The 16,574-nt window shown below is 37.8% G+C and overlaps 1 protein-coding gene across 1 annotated transcript in view; it reads left to right on the plus strand.

Annotated features, from left to right (window-relative positions):
* The window catches only part of MASTL (microtubule associated serine/threonine kinase-like), a 16,971-nt gene extending 397 nt beyond the window's left edge, over nt 1-16,574 (plus strand). Inside the window, exons 2-13 of the mRNA XM_009890579.1 lie at nt 6-173; nt 2,264-2,401; nt 3,832-3,971; nt 4,774-4,862; nt 6,199-6,305; nt 6,633-6,765; nt 7,344-7,516; nt 8,690-9,934; nt 11,970-12,108; nt 14,320-14,433; nt 14,524-14,625; nt 16,417-16,574. Coding sequence (XP_009888881.1) covers nt 6-173; nt 2,264-2,401; nt 3,832-3,971; nt 4,774-4,862; nt 6,199-6,305; nt 6,633-6,765; nt 7,344-7,516; nt 8,690-9,934; nt 11,970-12,108; nt 14,320-14,433; nt 14,524-14,625; nt 16,417-16,574 — 2,706 coding nt within the window. The remainder of the gene's footprint in view (nt 1-5; nt 174-2,263; nt 2,402-3,831; nt 3,972-4,773; nt 4,863-6,198; nt 6,306-6,632; nt 6,766-7,343; nt 7,517-8,689; nt 9,935-11,969; nt 12,109-14,319; nt 14,434-14,523; nt 14,626-16,416) is intronic.

Raw genomic sequence — 16,574 nt, forward strand, 5'->3', positions numbered from 1 at the left:
GGGAGGGGGGCAGTACTGCCGCCGCCGCCACCACCACCTCTGCCGGCCCGAGGTGCATCGAGGTTCCCCGGCCCCCCTCCATCGAGGAGTTCACCATCGTGAAGCCCATCAGCCGCGGCGCCTTCGGGAAGGTGTATCTGGGCCGCAAGGCCGACAGGCTCTACGCCGTGAAGGTGAGGTGCCCGCCGGGCCGGGGCCGCCTGCCCTTCCTCGGGTGCCCGCTGTCGCTGCGCTGCCGCCCTCCGCTTTCGTTTGGCGCCGTGTGGGAAAGGGGCGCCCCGCGGGACGGGGGAGGCGCCCCGCGGAGGCCTCTCCCGGTGGGCCTCGGGGATGCCCCGCCATCGGACCCTCCGGCCCATGGGGTGTTGGAGCGCTGTCGCCCTTCTGATAGGAGCCTGGGAGAGGCGTTGTCCTCATGACTGTGTTTGTTTAGCTTTCTCTTCGCGTTCCTGTTCCTTTGGTTAGGAGGCGTCTGATAGCGACGACTGCTTTTAGAAGTACCTTGAATGTCGAGGAAACTATGCCAAAAGCCTTCCAAAGTGTCAGCGTGCTGTTTGCTTCGCGCTTGCAAATACTTGTTATAACTGAATACGTTCAGCTGTCATGCCACTGGGAGGGTGTTCTCCCATTTGTCCCTGAATGAAAACTCTGCCTCTGAGATGTATAAAGAGAGCAAATTATTAAAAGAATTTTTGCTGAGTCTATTTTTTTTTTTAAAACAGGCTGCACTTTCTATGTAGATACACAAAGACTAAAAAGCAGGCTTGTCAGTAGTAAAATTTACTGGTTTGTGCAAGCCTGACTTTGTAATTAAAAGGATTATAACCACCTGCATAGTAAACAAAGAAAAGGAAATGTAAAAACAGTCATGCAAAATAAACATTGCTGTTCAGAGGTGTGTGCATATATTTACACAATTTTATTATAAGCACTTTGAGGTGGAAGCTTCTGTGTAAATCCTTTATCACTATTGCAGTGAACTTTATGGATTGCTCACAGCTACAACATCTAAAACATGCTCAATATTTGTACAGTTAAGGTTAACATTAAGTGTTGTTCTATCCATTTTGTGTATGTCTTGGAAATTTGTTTTGTATCAACTTTGATAATAGTAATGGTAGCTGTGGAGACTAAATTTCAACAGTTTAGGTGCTGCACATAAGAGTGGTTCATTTGTGTTACTTTAGTATCTTACGGAAGCTTATTGAAAGTATTGTGACCTAAAAGCTTTTGTGTAAATCTTTATCCCTGTTGCAGTGGGACTTACGGATTATTCAAGCTACTGAATTTAACATATGCTAAATATTTTTACTCTTGAGTTTGACACTTACATAGAAGGTATCAAATTACACTTCTGTCTTGCTATTTTATATGTAGCAAATTCTATTATTGAATGGTGGTGGTAGCTGTAGACTCAACTTCTTACAGTTGTGTTGCATAAAAAATCGATAAATTAAACTTGCTTTAATATCACCGTACCTATCTAGACCAAAGATGTTGAAGCTGGGCAAACTTCCAATGTGTATGCAATTCTTGCCTAAATACCTGTCAGCTGTGCTACCATGCATCTTCTATCCAAGATTAATATTGAGTAGGCATCAACATATACTGGACTAATTCAATACAGGAATTGGAGCCTAATTCACAGTTAAGCTTGTTATTTCTCCATTGTGAGTTGCATGCCTTTGAGGCTTCTTCCCGAGGAAACCAATATTTGTTGGTGACTGGATTGTAAATTTTAAGTTAAGCAAAAATTCACTTGCTTTCTTTGAGAAGTTACGAATTAGAGGCTGGAGTAGTTGCAGTCTTGCACTTGTGGACACCAAGATGGGATGGCTTACTGCTGCACCCTGTTTTCTATTCTCAGGCCATATATTTCGGCCTCTGAAGAGATGGAAAGACTTAGTCAGCAAGTGTTTGTCTAAGCATTGAACACTTTTTCCTGGTTGAGTTGTGTACTGTGGATAAGAGGATTAACTCAGGGCAGCTTAATTATAGATACAGCCTAAACACTCGTTTTCCAGTGTGTACAATTGCAGTAAATATTGGTAGTGTGATTTCCATTAAGTACTGAATTAGGAAGAGAGTGATGAAAAAGGTTCTCTAATAACCTGTGTTTTAAAACTCTGTCAGCATATGAAGTTACACCTCTCTTTTATATGTATGCAAGTTTGAAGTATAGAGATAAATGAATTGACTAAAGAACTGTGGGTTGAGCAAAGAAAAGAATGTTTGTCTACTTGATTTTATTTTGTTTTTTCAGGTGATGAAAAAAGCAGACATGATCAACAAAAACATGGTTCACCAGGTCCAGGCAGAGAGGGATGCGTTGGCTCTCAGTAAAAGTCCTTTCATTGTGCACTTATACTACTCACTTCAATCAGCTAATAACGTCTATTTAGTGAGTAAATAAATGGCTATGGTGTTTTGTGATGGTGTGGAAAATGGAGTGCAGAACTATATTAATGCCTGAAAACATATTTTGATGGTAGTGAGTGGGTATTTCTTAGTCACGTTTACTTTCTTCTTTCTCAAATGGTTGAACTCTTCCCTGGTACCTTTGAGATGCGTTCCCTTTTATTACAGGAGAATCTTTTCTAACAACTAATCTGTTTTAGGAATATGTAGAAATCTTAGGGAAAACAAGAAACCATTCTATTCAAGCAGAATCCAAGTGACTGAAAGATATCCTGTGGCTCACTTAAGAAGTAAAACAGATTTCCTTTTATGTGTGCTCAAAATTCATTATGGTAGTTGGCCTAGATGATGAGAGGATTACTGAGTGGCAAAGTTAAGTGCTAGTTCACATGGAGCACTGTGGAGTACAGTAGGACTTGAATATGGTTTTATATACCACCTCCACATTGAAGTGGTATGGATTACAACTGTCTACAAAGGGTCTGGTGTAATTTGTCTGACTTGCTGTAAGCACACACTGTGAACAGCTTAATTAAATTCTGAGGCGAGATTGCTATGTACTCCTACAATGCATTTTGAGTGTAAACAAAGGCTGCTTTTCCTGGAATCTCTGTCAACTGCTGCGTGGAATAGAGGAGTTCAGGGTGAAGGATTTGTAAAGGAGGTGCTAGTCATATACGTGGAATAGTATTGTGTATTGGAATTTAAGTACTGGTGAGATTTCTTGACTAAAACCCCATAAATTGATTCTTGTCATTGAAGAGTGAGTTTCTGAAACCCTGCTGACTTTTCCTTTTTTTTTTTTCTTGCATATGACATGGGCCATGATAACGTGTGGGTTTGCATATTTTTTTTAGATGCATGTATCTCTTTAAACACTTTTTCATGTTTTAAATGCATAGTAGCTCTCACTGTATATGTTTCTGGAAATTTGCATTCATTTCACAAGGCTCAGGTGTGAATTTAGTATTGTGTATAAACACTTGCAGAATAAAATCATTGAGATACCTGTTCTATACTAATCAAAATATTAGTTGTCTTGGGCTTCAGGCCTTGAGTTTCACGGAAATGCTTTGCAATTTATTTTCTATGGTATGGAAATCTTTCAGAAGTTAATTAAAAAGCTGACTACAGTAGTTATTTGAGAGCTGGCTACAGAAAGTAGGCCAGGCAAAGAATATAAAATAAATAAATGGCCCATTAAAAGAAGTTTCATGTCTTCTGTCATCTGAAGCTTTAATTATTTTATCCAAGTGAAAAGTATTGTGTGGGAAATGAAGTTCACATAAGGAAGCTTCTATCAGCTTCCACTATTTGAAATTATACTTTGCTAGGGGTGGAAGCTATCTTATATTTTACTTGCAAATTTGAAATGTGTTTTAAAATGTTAAACTTAAAATACTTGAATGGCAGGTGATGGAGTACCTTATTGGTGGAGATGTCAAATCTCTTCTCCATATTTATGGATATTTTGATGAAGAAATGGCTGTTAAGTACATTTCTGAAGCAGCATTGGCTCTTGACTATCTTCACAGGCATGGGATAATCCACAGGTAAAAGCTACTCTTTTTTTTCCTTACAAACAGGTATTTGGTAGTTGGGTTTTTAACTTTTATTTCAAATGCATACCCAGTCACCATTTCGTAGTAACAGCTACCTCATTTGCTAGAGCTTCTGGAAGCTCTTTTTGCATGTGTACATTGCAGCAATGTCATGAAACAACACCTAAAATAAAATCTGTCCATATATGTCAAGCAGACAAATATACACTGCTTTCCCCTGCCTGTGTGCTCTCACCCAGTACAGTGGTGTATTGACAGCTATGCTGCCTTCCAGGACCCCTCTCCCTATGGCTTTTAAATAATGACTGTTAGTTCAGGAACTGTCTGGATACTGCGAGCATGTAACTGTAGGACAAAGGGACACTGATAACTCTAATGCTCTCCCTGTAGTGAGAGTTCTTTGCTGCATTCAGTAGTGTCATAGAGAACAAAAGGGGAAAACTTATGAGAGGTTTGCTTGTCACATGTACTATCATGTGCAGGGGCTATACGTTGGTTAATGTGATGGTAGTACTCACCAAGAACACTTGTTAAACCTGCTGAAACACAAAATGTGCAACTCTTGTGACATGCATGGTGGTTTTACAAGGCCTGAGACGTTTGTACAATATTTAGTGCTAGATATGTTTAATTGTTTTGGCACATTCCTCCAGTTGGAATCTTCTGCTGGCTAAGAGATGTTACTGAGAAACAGCCGTAATTGGTGTTTAGTATTGAATGTTTTTGGTCAGGTAACTTTCTTAATATTGTTCAGTTGTCTTTTTGCTGACTTCAACTATATTTATGTCTTTAGGGATCTGAAGCCAGACAACATGCTCATTTCTAATCAGGGCCATATAAAGTTGACAGACTTTGGGCTTTCCAGAGTTACCCTGAACAGAGGTAAGAGTTGTCTGTATCCTTTTGGTTGTATTGGAATGTACTTTTGTGTCACATTCCCATATTCTTGAACGGTTTACATCCCCATTGAGGGCAGCTTTTAATCAAATAAGCTCAAGTGTTGCACTAATATCTGATTTCTAATAGGTAAGTACTGATAAGGTACATGCTAGTAAAGGCTCTGCTCTATGCATTGCACTTCAGAAGCCAAAATATTTATTCTTTGGGACAAGGGTGTATGAAATATGATCTAGAGCCTTTTCTCTTGACGAGTGTGGATTTCGAAGTTTTCTGTTAAGTCCACCAAGAGAATGCAACGGATGAATGATTAATTCTGACTTTTTCTTGGTATACCTCTGGCTATTTCTGTCTTTCAGTTCATGTGTCTCAGTCCTTGTAGACAGTAATTTCCAGCCTGAACTGGGACTCTCCAGACATTAATGTGAGGGATAGGGGGAGGTGGCGAGTCCCTAACAGAGTATTATAAATCAGTGCCTTAGCATATGAACATGCTGTTTTCAAGTAGCAGAGAATATAGCTGAATAGTCGAATGACTGTTTGGCACACGCTGCAGGTCTTAAGGTGAATAGTCAATTCCTGAACTAGTTTGTACCTCTAACTGCTTAGCTGTATCAGCCGAACTAATGCTGTACAGTATCACTGTAGTTTTTTGAGACAGCTGCTGGCGGATACTTTTTGTATAGTTAAAGGAATGTAGAAATTCAGAGCTGTCCATGAAGCTTGATTCATGTTTTTAAGAGTAGAGGGGAAAACCCCAAGTATACTGTTCTTTCTATAATATACTGCTTTAATTGATAGGTTCTGGTGGGACAGATTATTGTGTCTAGTTGAATATGATATGTAAGCTTATAAGCCTACTCTAGTGAGCCAAAGACGGCATATAAGGTTACATTTTCAGCTATGAAAAATTTGTCTGTAGCTTTTGAGATGTCTTTGGGAGAGAAGGAAGGCTTTGAATCAAATTTACCATCTTAGCCCACAGGCCATAGGCTGTATTTGCTACCTAAAAACTAAAGTTGATCTCAAGTTAGAAACCAATACTTCCAACATAGTATGGTGGAAAAGAAATTGGACTTTTACAGTTACTGTATTTATAAACTGTAATGTTATGATGGATGTACAGGAAGAAACAGCTTGTATTGAATAGAAATGTATAGGTGTGTCTTCACTTGGGTTTGGTGGCTTCTTTTGTATATTTGTTCAGTATGTGACTATATTCTTTCCTTCTTGATAAAACTTAAATAGATGCCTGTGATACTGTTTATTTAATAGCAAAAGGAAAACCTGACCTGCCTCCTTTTTTTTTGTCTGTTTTTAGAGATAAATATGATAGATATTCTTACTACACCATCAATGGCAAAGCCAAAACAAGACTACTCGCGTACTCCAGGACAATTGTTGTCCCTCATCAGTTCTCTGGGTTTTGTGAGTAACGTCCACTGTCTTTGAATGACTTCATTCTTTTAGTTTACTGACTATCTTAAATGTAATAATAGGAGTTATAAGGCTATTCTTGCACCTCTTCTTCCAGCTGATAGAATGACTTATTATATGTTTCCAGTACCTTGAAGTTCTGAAGTGATCACCTTGGATTATATTTCAAATGGCTTACTATCAGTTGTGCTTCAAAAAATTTGGTAAATGGGCATGGCTAAGCTCCAATGTGAATGTAATAAAGAATGTGTAAAGTTACGCTCTCAATCCTGGGTGTTTTGTTCAGGCTCTGTTAACTAAGCTCTTTCTGCTTGATAGTATACTCCTCTTGGAATGAAAATGCCAGAGCACAATTCAAGTCCATCATCTGAAAGTCTGCATGGTGTGGTTTCTCCCTTACCTGTGGTCCAAAAGGAAAATACCCCTCTTTCAACTAAATTATTCAAAACCTGTGAGTATACTAAGCCTTGTACTGAGTAATACTCTGGCTGTAAGGTTGTGGTCTTTTAATTTTCTGTGAGTAGCTTGGACCCAGTTGATAAAAGGTGTGCTTCCACCAGTGTCTTGCTGTCTACTGTTCTTCCGGTACTTAAGGTCTGACATATTTTTTTACCTACGCTACTTATGTTATCTTTTGATTTTTATTTTTTTTTTCAAATGAATTCAAGATGACCCTTTAAGATTTTTCAGAAATAGTGTCAGTTCTTTGTGTACTTTCATTGAAAATGATTTAATATAGCAAAGTGTGTTTTCATTTGAATTGTCTTATCTTGTTGTTTTCTCACTTTTAATCTGAAATGAGAAAGGTTGTTATGGTGCTAATGTTTGTCTTGCTTTTGTATTCTTGGCAAGTCCCTACTTCAAAAAATGAGTGAATTGACTATGCAGGAAAAACGACAAGAGAAATTGTGATGTCATGCATAGCTTTCTATAACTTCCTTAGATGTGAAAGCCTGACATAGTGTGAAGTTGGTTAATATATGTTGCCTATTTGTATCAACATTTGAATTGCTTTTTTTCCCCCGCAAGGTCTTGATACTTCTCAATTAACTCCTGTGATGCCAGTGAGAAGTTTAACTCCTACTCTACTTCAGTCAAGAAAAAGGTTTGGTACCTCCAGTGCTGGTAGTCGGTCACACACATACTTGTCCAGTATGGAATCAGAATGCAGCAGCAGCCCCAGGTGGGAGAAAGATGTAGAGGTCAGGACTGTTTCATCTTCCCACTGTAAATTAAAATTGGCTTGTACTTGTATATACACTGTTGCTGATCTCCTCTACTTACTTCACCCAGTTGCTCCAAGTGTAGAGAAGCCTTCCTACAGAAGAAGGAGCAGGGGGTGTAATCCTTGCGGAGAAGTTTTGGATCAAACTAGTATTTTTTTCTTCAGACAAATAGTAGTCTTGTGCAACATAACAGGAAAAGCAAATGCCATTTAGCCTGCAGCAAAGAGTGAAAGAGAAGGCCTGTACTGCACAGCACTGGTTTAGCCCTATTCTTCACCTGGTGGGCAATGCTGGGAGCACTGGGTCTTTGGAAGCTGACCTTGTCCCTATAGTTTTACTAGCTCAGCATGCAGACCAAAAGTATTTCTTTGAAACACAGAACTTGGGGGAAAAATAATAACCAAAATACACTTCAAACTTCTACTAGCTATTAAAAGCTGCAAATGATTAAGGTTTTCATTACTGAAGGGTTTTGTATCAACTAACCTAACACCAGTAGTTATAGCTGATCCAAAATACTTTCTCCTATTTTAAACTGTAAATGAAATTCTGTACAAATACAGACCTAAAAGAAAATGCTGCTGTGCTACTTAGTCTCTTGCCATGATTCCTATTTAGATCTCACACAAAAACTTATGTTTAAAATAATTTATAATTATTTGTTTTGTCTGTATATTTCCCAAGGTCTAGCTTTTAGTATTGTGTTACCAAAATACTAGTAATATCAGATTTTCCATTTGGCATCTCTGAAGTATAATATGCCACAGGGTAGAATGATGAGGTTCTTTGGTTTGAGGTTTCTTGGAAACTGAGAACTTTTGTAGCTTAACTTCTTAACATAAAATCACAAATACAACTTTAACTTCTATATTTTTTTCATCCTTAAGCATTTAAAAATACTGCATTTTCTATTGTATTCTAGGAAGCTTATTTCATGTTGTTAAAGTCAAATTATCCCTAACTTAGTTTTGGATTTTTTTGAATGTGTTATGTCAGGTTTGTCACTATTAGTGGTTATAAAGAATAAGTAGTGCTTGCAAATTTGCAGGTTTTTATGGAAGTGGAAATAAGGTATTTTAAAGGACACATTTCTAGAATACTGTAATCCTATTTTTCTTTATACTCAAAGCTTAATGTGCTCATTTGCAGCAAAGTGAAGATGAACTATGTTCTACAACAGGCAAAACAAGTAACAGTGGGTCGCCTCTCCTTTCAAATGTAGAATTGCTGAATAGCAAAGATATTGAAGTTTTAAAGAAAAAAGAACTGGAATCTGTCATTTCTCCCATCGGCAGCAATGATTCTGGCAGTAAGCAGAAGTTGGGAAGTGAACATCCTGATATAACAGATACTCCTGTGACCACACTGGATGCGAAAGGCTTAGTCAGAAAATGTCTTTCTGAAAATAAGGTTTGGGAAGAAAAATTCTTCACAAATAAAAGAGATATGATTAATGAAACAGCAGAAACTTCCAATCAACAACAGTCACTTTCGAGGCAGAATGAGCCTGTCAAGCCTATCCAAGAGGAGGAAATTTTTGAAAAGCCAGGTGTAAAAAGAACCTTTGAATTAGTTGACACTAGTCCTTGTCAGGAACTTAACTATGTTAAAAAAAGCAATGCAGAATATAAACGTGGCTGTCAGATCTCAGAATTTCCAGCAAACAAAAGGTCAGGTTTGACAACGGAAATTCAATCCTTAATGCTTTGTGATGATGGATGCTTGCGTGACACCTGCAAAAGCAAGGAAGAAGTTAGGAGTTTTATTGGTAATCAGCAAACAGTAGAAAAATCACTTACTCCAATGATAGCCAAAAATCTTATGTGTGATCTGGATGCAGACTATGAAAAGGATGACAAAAAGGAGTATATGAACTCAAGTTTTTTGGGCACTGATGATGAAAAACCTTTAGGAATCCTCAGTGCAGATTCTGACTTATTTCCTGAAATATCTGTTACAGAAAGCCATTTAGAAAAGCAGCTTTTAGATTTGGACAAAAGCGTTAAAGACCTCTCCTTTGAGGAGCCAAAACCAGAAGGCATAGTAATAACATCACCAGAGTCCCGAGATGCCTCACAAGATGGAAAGGAAACACGTACTCTCCAGGACTGCAAGCCGTTACATCATGAAAAGGATAATGACCAAACGCACATGAAAGGAACTTATCTTGACACAGTATCTTCTCCTTCAGAAAATATGATGGAAGCACTGAATCTCTTTAAAAAGAATGCTGTTGTTTTTCGAAGTTATAATAGTCCAATTAATATATCCAATGTATCTGAGCCATGTAGCATGGCTTCCTTAGATGTCATGGATCTTTCACCTGCTTGTAGTGGCTCTTACCCAACAGCTATTACTCCGTTACAGAAAGGAAGACCTTATAGGGTCTATCAGGTATGTAAGGAGACATGCAGAAACTTTGTGCATGCGTTAGACATTAATGCTCTGAAATTGTTTCAGTTGTTAATTTAGGGAAAATTGAAGTAGTTTGAGGTAGTCTCTCTGTCAAAGTGACCTTTGCTGCTCCAACCAACCGTGGAGTTTGTAAGTACTTGAAAGGTGACATGTTTACATTTCTAAATGTCTCTAGAACTCTAAACCCTTTAAGTAATACAACAGATAATTCTTTAAAAATACCTAGTGCTCAGTTTTTGTCAACATGGATGGCTGTGTTTGCTTCACTTATTGCACTTGTGTGGCCAAAATAACTTCTGTAAGAGCTTAGCAATATCTGTATGTCCACTGGTTTGCCTCTGGCTCAATGTACATTTTCTGCCCACCTTTCTGGGAAATCCTTTGCTCTTACAGTGAACTGGTAAAGAAAGCCTGTGCTATCTTGTCTCATCCTACTTTTAGTGCAGTGTGGTACTTCCTGTAAGTCATTATAGGTTTCCTGATGTAATGGGAAGCCCTTGATTTTATTTTTTTTAACTTTTTACCTTGCATCCCTCCCAAGATGGTCTGCAAATGCTGTTCAGCTGCTAGTAACTGCTATTGTGTCTGCCACTTTCTCTTTTCATCCTGGTAAAAGAGATGGTGTAATGTGTACTGTCAAGTGCCTATTACAAAGGCTGATGTAAACAGTAATAGCTGCTTGCAGGTTATGAAGATTTGCTTTAACCTTTTTAATCTTCTGATAGTAAGTAAAAATCTTACTGTCCAAACATACATTAGGGCCCTGATGTGAGGAAAAGTATACTTCTCAATCAGTGTTTCCCATTTTGTTCTGGCATAGCTTTACAAGACCTTCATCTAGTTGCTTAAGTTCTAGTTGTAAGATTTAAAGCTTTCTGACAGAATTCGCAATGTGTTGAATGATTTGGTGTACCAAAAGCTGACATTTTAATATGTTTATTTTTGGGGGGAAAGCCTTTTTTCCTGATGTCTTTGAACTGCTAGCTTCTGTTATATCTGCATAAAATTTTAATTGACTATGAAACTTTGACTCCATTTCAGCTGAATGAAAGCTGAGTAGAATCTTATCTCCTGAGAAATAAATGACTGATGGCATTATGTTTTTGTAGCTTAGATTTGAACAGGACCTTTTCTGTATACTTTTGTGATCCTTTTAAAACTCGATCATTGTGACCTGATTACGTGTTTTCTATTTTAATAGTGGATTCTGTAGCCTTTATGGCATAGTGATAACAAATTGATCTCTGCTGCACTGAAGAGGAAGTTGGAAACAAAATTATACAAGATATATGGGTATATTGAAACATAAAGGAGAGTCTCTGCAAGATAATGTAGTAGTATCTCCAGGTCATCGCAGTCATTGGCTATGAGAATTTATTGATCTCTTTGCAAGCCTGTGTATTATGTCTTCAAATAATGTCCCAAATTACTTTTAGAAGGCTTGTGTAGCTGTAAACAGTCACTAAGTCTAACTTGAGCAGAACTTTATCACCATAGGATGCAGGTTAAACAATAAACGGCTCATTTAATGTATTTTGAGTATATCTGGTGTGCAATATGTGAGACAATTCAGGATTCTCCTTTTTATTTTACTGGTATTTGACATATACACTTGCTTTTTCATTGGCTAATATTAAGAACTCAGTGCTAAAATTGAAGGCTATTTTGACATTCTGTCTAGTAGGTTATCTTCAGATTTGAATTTGAAAGAGGAGTTTAAGATTGGTTGGTTTCGTTGGTTTTGGAGACATTACTTGTGAATTTGACACTGGAGGAAGAACTTAGGGAAAAGTGTCTTAAAGAGTAGATATAAATTAAGTTTTTATGCTTCAAGATGGTTGAGATAAAGAAATGGAAGCACATTTCACACATACTTTTCCAGGGAATGTGCATTTTGTGACATGTTCTTGACTTCAACTTAAGTATCAACTGTTACACCCATTACTAAACCTGGAGATGGGAATTTCTCTTCTGGTTTTGTTTGACATCTGAAATCCTTGTTGCGCCTTTTAAGACACCTCGTCAGGGAGATGCTGGCACACCGTATAGGACTCCAAAGAGTGTAAGAAGAGGAGCTGCCCCAGTAGAAGGTGAACGCATCCTAGGAACTCCAGACTACCTGGCACCTGAGCTGCTTTTGACAAAGCCTCACGGTAAGACAAACTAACCATGGAGTTTGTAAATACTTGAAAGGTGACATATTGACATTTCTAAATGTCTCTAGAGCTGTAAAACCTTTAATACAACAGTAAATTCTTTAAAAATACCTAGTGCTTAGCTTTTGCCAACATGGATGGTTGTGTTTGCTTCAGCTGCTCCTTCCGCTTACTTTTTCCCATGAGTGGAAGTTTTGACTGTTGAGCATAATCTTGTCTGCTGCTAATCTAATGCTTTGGAAGCTGTGCCTGAGACTTGTGTGTGCCTTAGGAATCACAACTTTGTCATCCTGAGTGTCCGTGAAGATTCTTGAGGGAGGGAGGGGAGTTCTGGCTTTGGAACTCACTCTTCCTCATGAACTATTTCTGGTGTTAACTTGCTTGTAAATGTAGTTGCAATCCTAAACTATAATCATGTTACAAAACTATTTTTGTGTTTCTAACTTAGATTTAACATTGCCATCTTTAGTTATTGTTGAGCTACTTCCTTAAAAAAAGTCTGCTTTCCTATGCCTTCAGAGAATCATGTGATATTTGATGTTTATATTTGTTAGAGTGTTTTTGCAATAATTGTAATGTTCTTGCTTCATTGTCTTTTCATATGCAGGGATTCTGATCTCTGGTGAGTTTGCTATATAATGTGCGGAAATGGAGTGTTCAGCATAACTGAATAGTCAAAGTATAACTAGATCACCATTTCCAATAAAATTGTTTGGGTGACCAATGTTTCTATATCGAAAGATATGTCCAATATGCACCCCACATAAGAATGTGTAGTGCTTCCACAAAAGATTCGGGAAATGTCAGTATCACTGTGACTAGGTTATTGGAAGTCACACACATAAGCCTGTACTTCAGGAGTAAAGTCAGCATTCTTAAAGACATTGTGTAATGGGAGATAAACCAGAGACACTTTTTATCATTGCTTCCTTTTTATGGGATCAGTCTGAATTACTTTGTGTATGGGTGAAGAAGGCTCAGATGCTCAAAACCTGGTACTTCTGTTTCTTGCTTCAAATACTGGTAGATGTGATTTAGCAGGGATATGGTAGGAGTTAATCTAATCTTTAGTTACACTTTGGCTGTGAAAAACTGCTGCTGAAACCTGTGTTACTACATTCTTCAGAGTTGTGATCTTATTAGACTTTGACTGAAGCTGGGAATATTTTAGCTGAACATCCAAGTAGCTCTAATAACAGTGGATGTGATCTCACTGCTATGATATGCTTAGCTTGGTGGGGCACTCTTACTGCTATTAAAAGTTGCTAGAAGTGCATTAGATTACTAGTTACACATTTCAGTTTTCAGCATTTCTGAACTCGGTCAATAGTCCTTCTGAAATGGCTCAAAAAATTTGTTTTTGTAACTTGGAGGTGTCTTAATTTTTTTTTTTTATATGCCAAAAAACCCAAGAAAAATGACACTTAGTCTCTTTGAAGTATTTTTTTTTCAGCAAGTGTGATCTATTCTTTATACAGTGGAGTGGGCATTGCTTAAAGATGCAGAAAGCTTAAAATGCATGCAGTGCTGTCTGGGATTGCTTTGCCTGCTTATTTTTAAGTGGGTTAATAAGATGAGTTTGGCAAAAAAAACCCCAAACCTGGAATGTGGAAAACCAAAATTATTTAATAACAAAGGAGAGAGAGCTAGTAACTGTGCATTGCCCTAATCAACTGTAGTGTGATGGAGAGTAATTCCAGCTTCTTGCATGCTGGCTCATCTCTGCAAGCTGTCTTTCAATATTTTGACCTAAGTTTAGACACATGAAAACTAAGTTCAATAGTTTGAATTCTTGGAGTCTTCTCAAAGAACTGAGAGAAAGATACGGGTTACAACATGGAGCATTCATCCAGGCTCTAGAGCAGTTGTTAAAGACAACTGTTTCTTATCACAAAGCAGTCTTTTAGAGAATCCAGGAGCTGACTTCTCTGTGATGGGAGTTGATATTGTTCTTAAGAGCCCCCTTGCTTTTATACCACACTACTATCTATAATGAATTGAGGAGCAGACTGGCTTTAAAAAGCCCTTAAATAGACTTTTAATCTTCTGCATGATTATTAAGTACAACTTATTTTGTCTCTTCCTTCACTTCCAATAAATTTTGCAGGACTTAAACCTGCTTCAATTTCTGCCATGGCTAATCTTCAAATCTGTGCAAATATCGTTAAACCTTTGTGTTAGTGTAATGACCTGGATTTCTCTTATCAGGTTCTGCTGTAGACTGGTGGGCCCTTGGAGTTTGTCTGTTTGAGTTTCTAACTGGAATTCCACCTTTTAATGATGAAACACCAGCACAAGTCTTCCAAAATATTTTGAAAAGAGGTAATCTGCTTCAGTAATCAGGGAAAGTATGCATTTCCAACATTTGTTTTATGATTTGAGTTACTGACTCATCTGCATCTTTGTCTGTAGATATTCCCTGGCCTGAGGGTGAAGAAAAGCTGTCTGATAATGCCCAAAATGCAATAGATATTCTTCTAACAATTGACAGTACTAAGAGAGCTGGACTGAAGGGTTAGTGTTAAAATTCTCTTGTGTTTTTTGCAACTAATTAAAAATTTCAAAGTGGTGATGTTCTCCTCCTGAAACTCTGACTAATAAACTTTAATGTCTCTTTAGGTACCATGTATAGTGCCTGAAGGCTTAACAAGTTGTGGTATTTTCTGTATTTCTTGTGGGATTTTGTGCTTTTGAAAGAGGAAATTTTTGGGGATGGAATGTTTTCTTTTGGGTTTTTTAATTGAACTTTTGTTTTGCTTTAATGCTGTTTTGCTATGGATGTTTAGTGTTTGACATTTGACATAGCAAGGTTCACTCTTATCTAACTCAGTAACAGGTATTTGAGGTTTTTTTGACCTAACTGATTTTAGGAACCTTGATTAAAAGCCTATGGTTTGGGAGAGAAGCCCCCTACAAAAGTTAATTCAAAGGAGCTTTTTCTTAGTAATTAGCCTGTCTTTACTGAATGTATAAGGGAACACAGAGTTAGACAATATATACCAAAGTCTATATAATTTTTTCCCTTTTAGAAGGACTTAAACATTTGCTGTTGTAACAGTGACTATATTTTATAAAATAAAAAAAATCCAAACTGATAACATAAAGGAAGCTGAGAGATGTCTTAGAAAAAGAAGAAGAGGTCTTATGAGAAAACTGCCCAAGAAATTACTAGATTTCTAGTGGAAAGGAAATTTACTGGTGAAGAGACTAAAAACTAGAAGGTAAAACCAGGCCAAATCAAATTAGAGAGGTCCCACAGTGATAAATAAAGATCATGATGTCAACAGGGAATTCTTTGGCTCTTTAATGTCTCCCAAAAAGCATCTAATGTCTTAATTTGAAGGTGTTTAACTAAAACACAAGTTACTGTCTTTATTCCTGGATATTAGGGTGCAATCAAATTGCCTGCATGCATAGAAATTTAAACTAGATGACATAAAGGTTGCTTCCAATCTGAAGCTCCGGGAAAATCATTCTTTGTCAGGGCCTCTACCTGTATCTGATGTCTTTATCCAATTTATAGGCCACAGAAGAGAAGCTGGATGAGTAGCTTTCAGGATAACTTAATGGTTTTCCTCCCTGTAACTGAATTTCTGTCACTGTCATCTTCTCTGCTCTCCCCAACACACATGCACTCCCTCTTTGTCCAGTGTAAAGCCTAACTTATTGAGAAATCCCAGTTATGTTATGTCCTAGTACTGAGCTTCTGTGAGCACAGTCTTTCCAGATAAGAGAAGCTTTAAAGCAGCATTTGGCAGAGAACACCGGTATGCAAAGCTTGAGTTTGTTTTTTACCCCCCCCTCTTCAGAGACAGGGGCAGAAGCTGACTGCCAGCTGTGGTACACATTAATACTGCTTTGGAAAAGACAATGAAGTCTGCTCACCTTCCCAGCTGAAGACAGCTTTCAGCACAGGAGAACTTTCTTAAGAGCCCATCTACATACAGTTCTGCGACAGTGGATCTGTGCAGTGTCCTGCTGCATGCATGGTTGCTGAAGCTATTAGAAGGAGTTAGAAGACTAACCCTCTAATTTTATCGCTTTTTGTATAAAGTAAACTTTGATATTGTGTTATATTATTTGATCAGGAAATGCAAAAATAATAAACAAATGTTAATGTCTTACGGGCTTTTAGCTCATAGACAGTGATAAGTGCTGAGAATTAAAATTTGTAGTGTCTGTCTGTCTTGGTCAAACTGCCACCTCCTTCTAAATATGATTTTCTTTTAAACATTTCTTTACCTGTCCTATTTTTTCTATTTGCTTTTATGAATTTCTATATGCTTATATGAATTTCTGTTTCAGAACTGAAACATCACCCCCTCTTTCATGGTGTGGACTGGGATAATCTACAGAATCAAACTATGCCGTTTATACCTCAGCCGGATGATGAGACTGATACCTCTTACTTTGAAGCTAGGAATAATGCTCAGCACCTGACTGTGTCTGGATTTAGCTTATAG

This window comes from Charadrius vociferus, unplaced genomic scaffold (genome assembly GCF_000708025.1).
Source record: "Charadrius vociferus isolate BGI_N301 unplaced genomic scaffold, ASM70802v2 scaffold1418, whole genome shotgun sequence".
NCBI lineage: Eukaryota > Metazoa > Chordata > Aves > Charadriiformes > Charadriidae > Charadrius > Charadrius vociferus.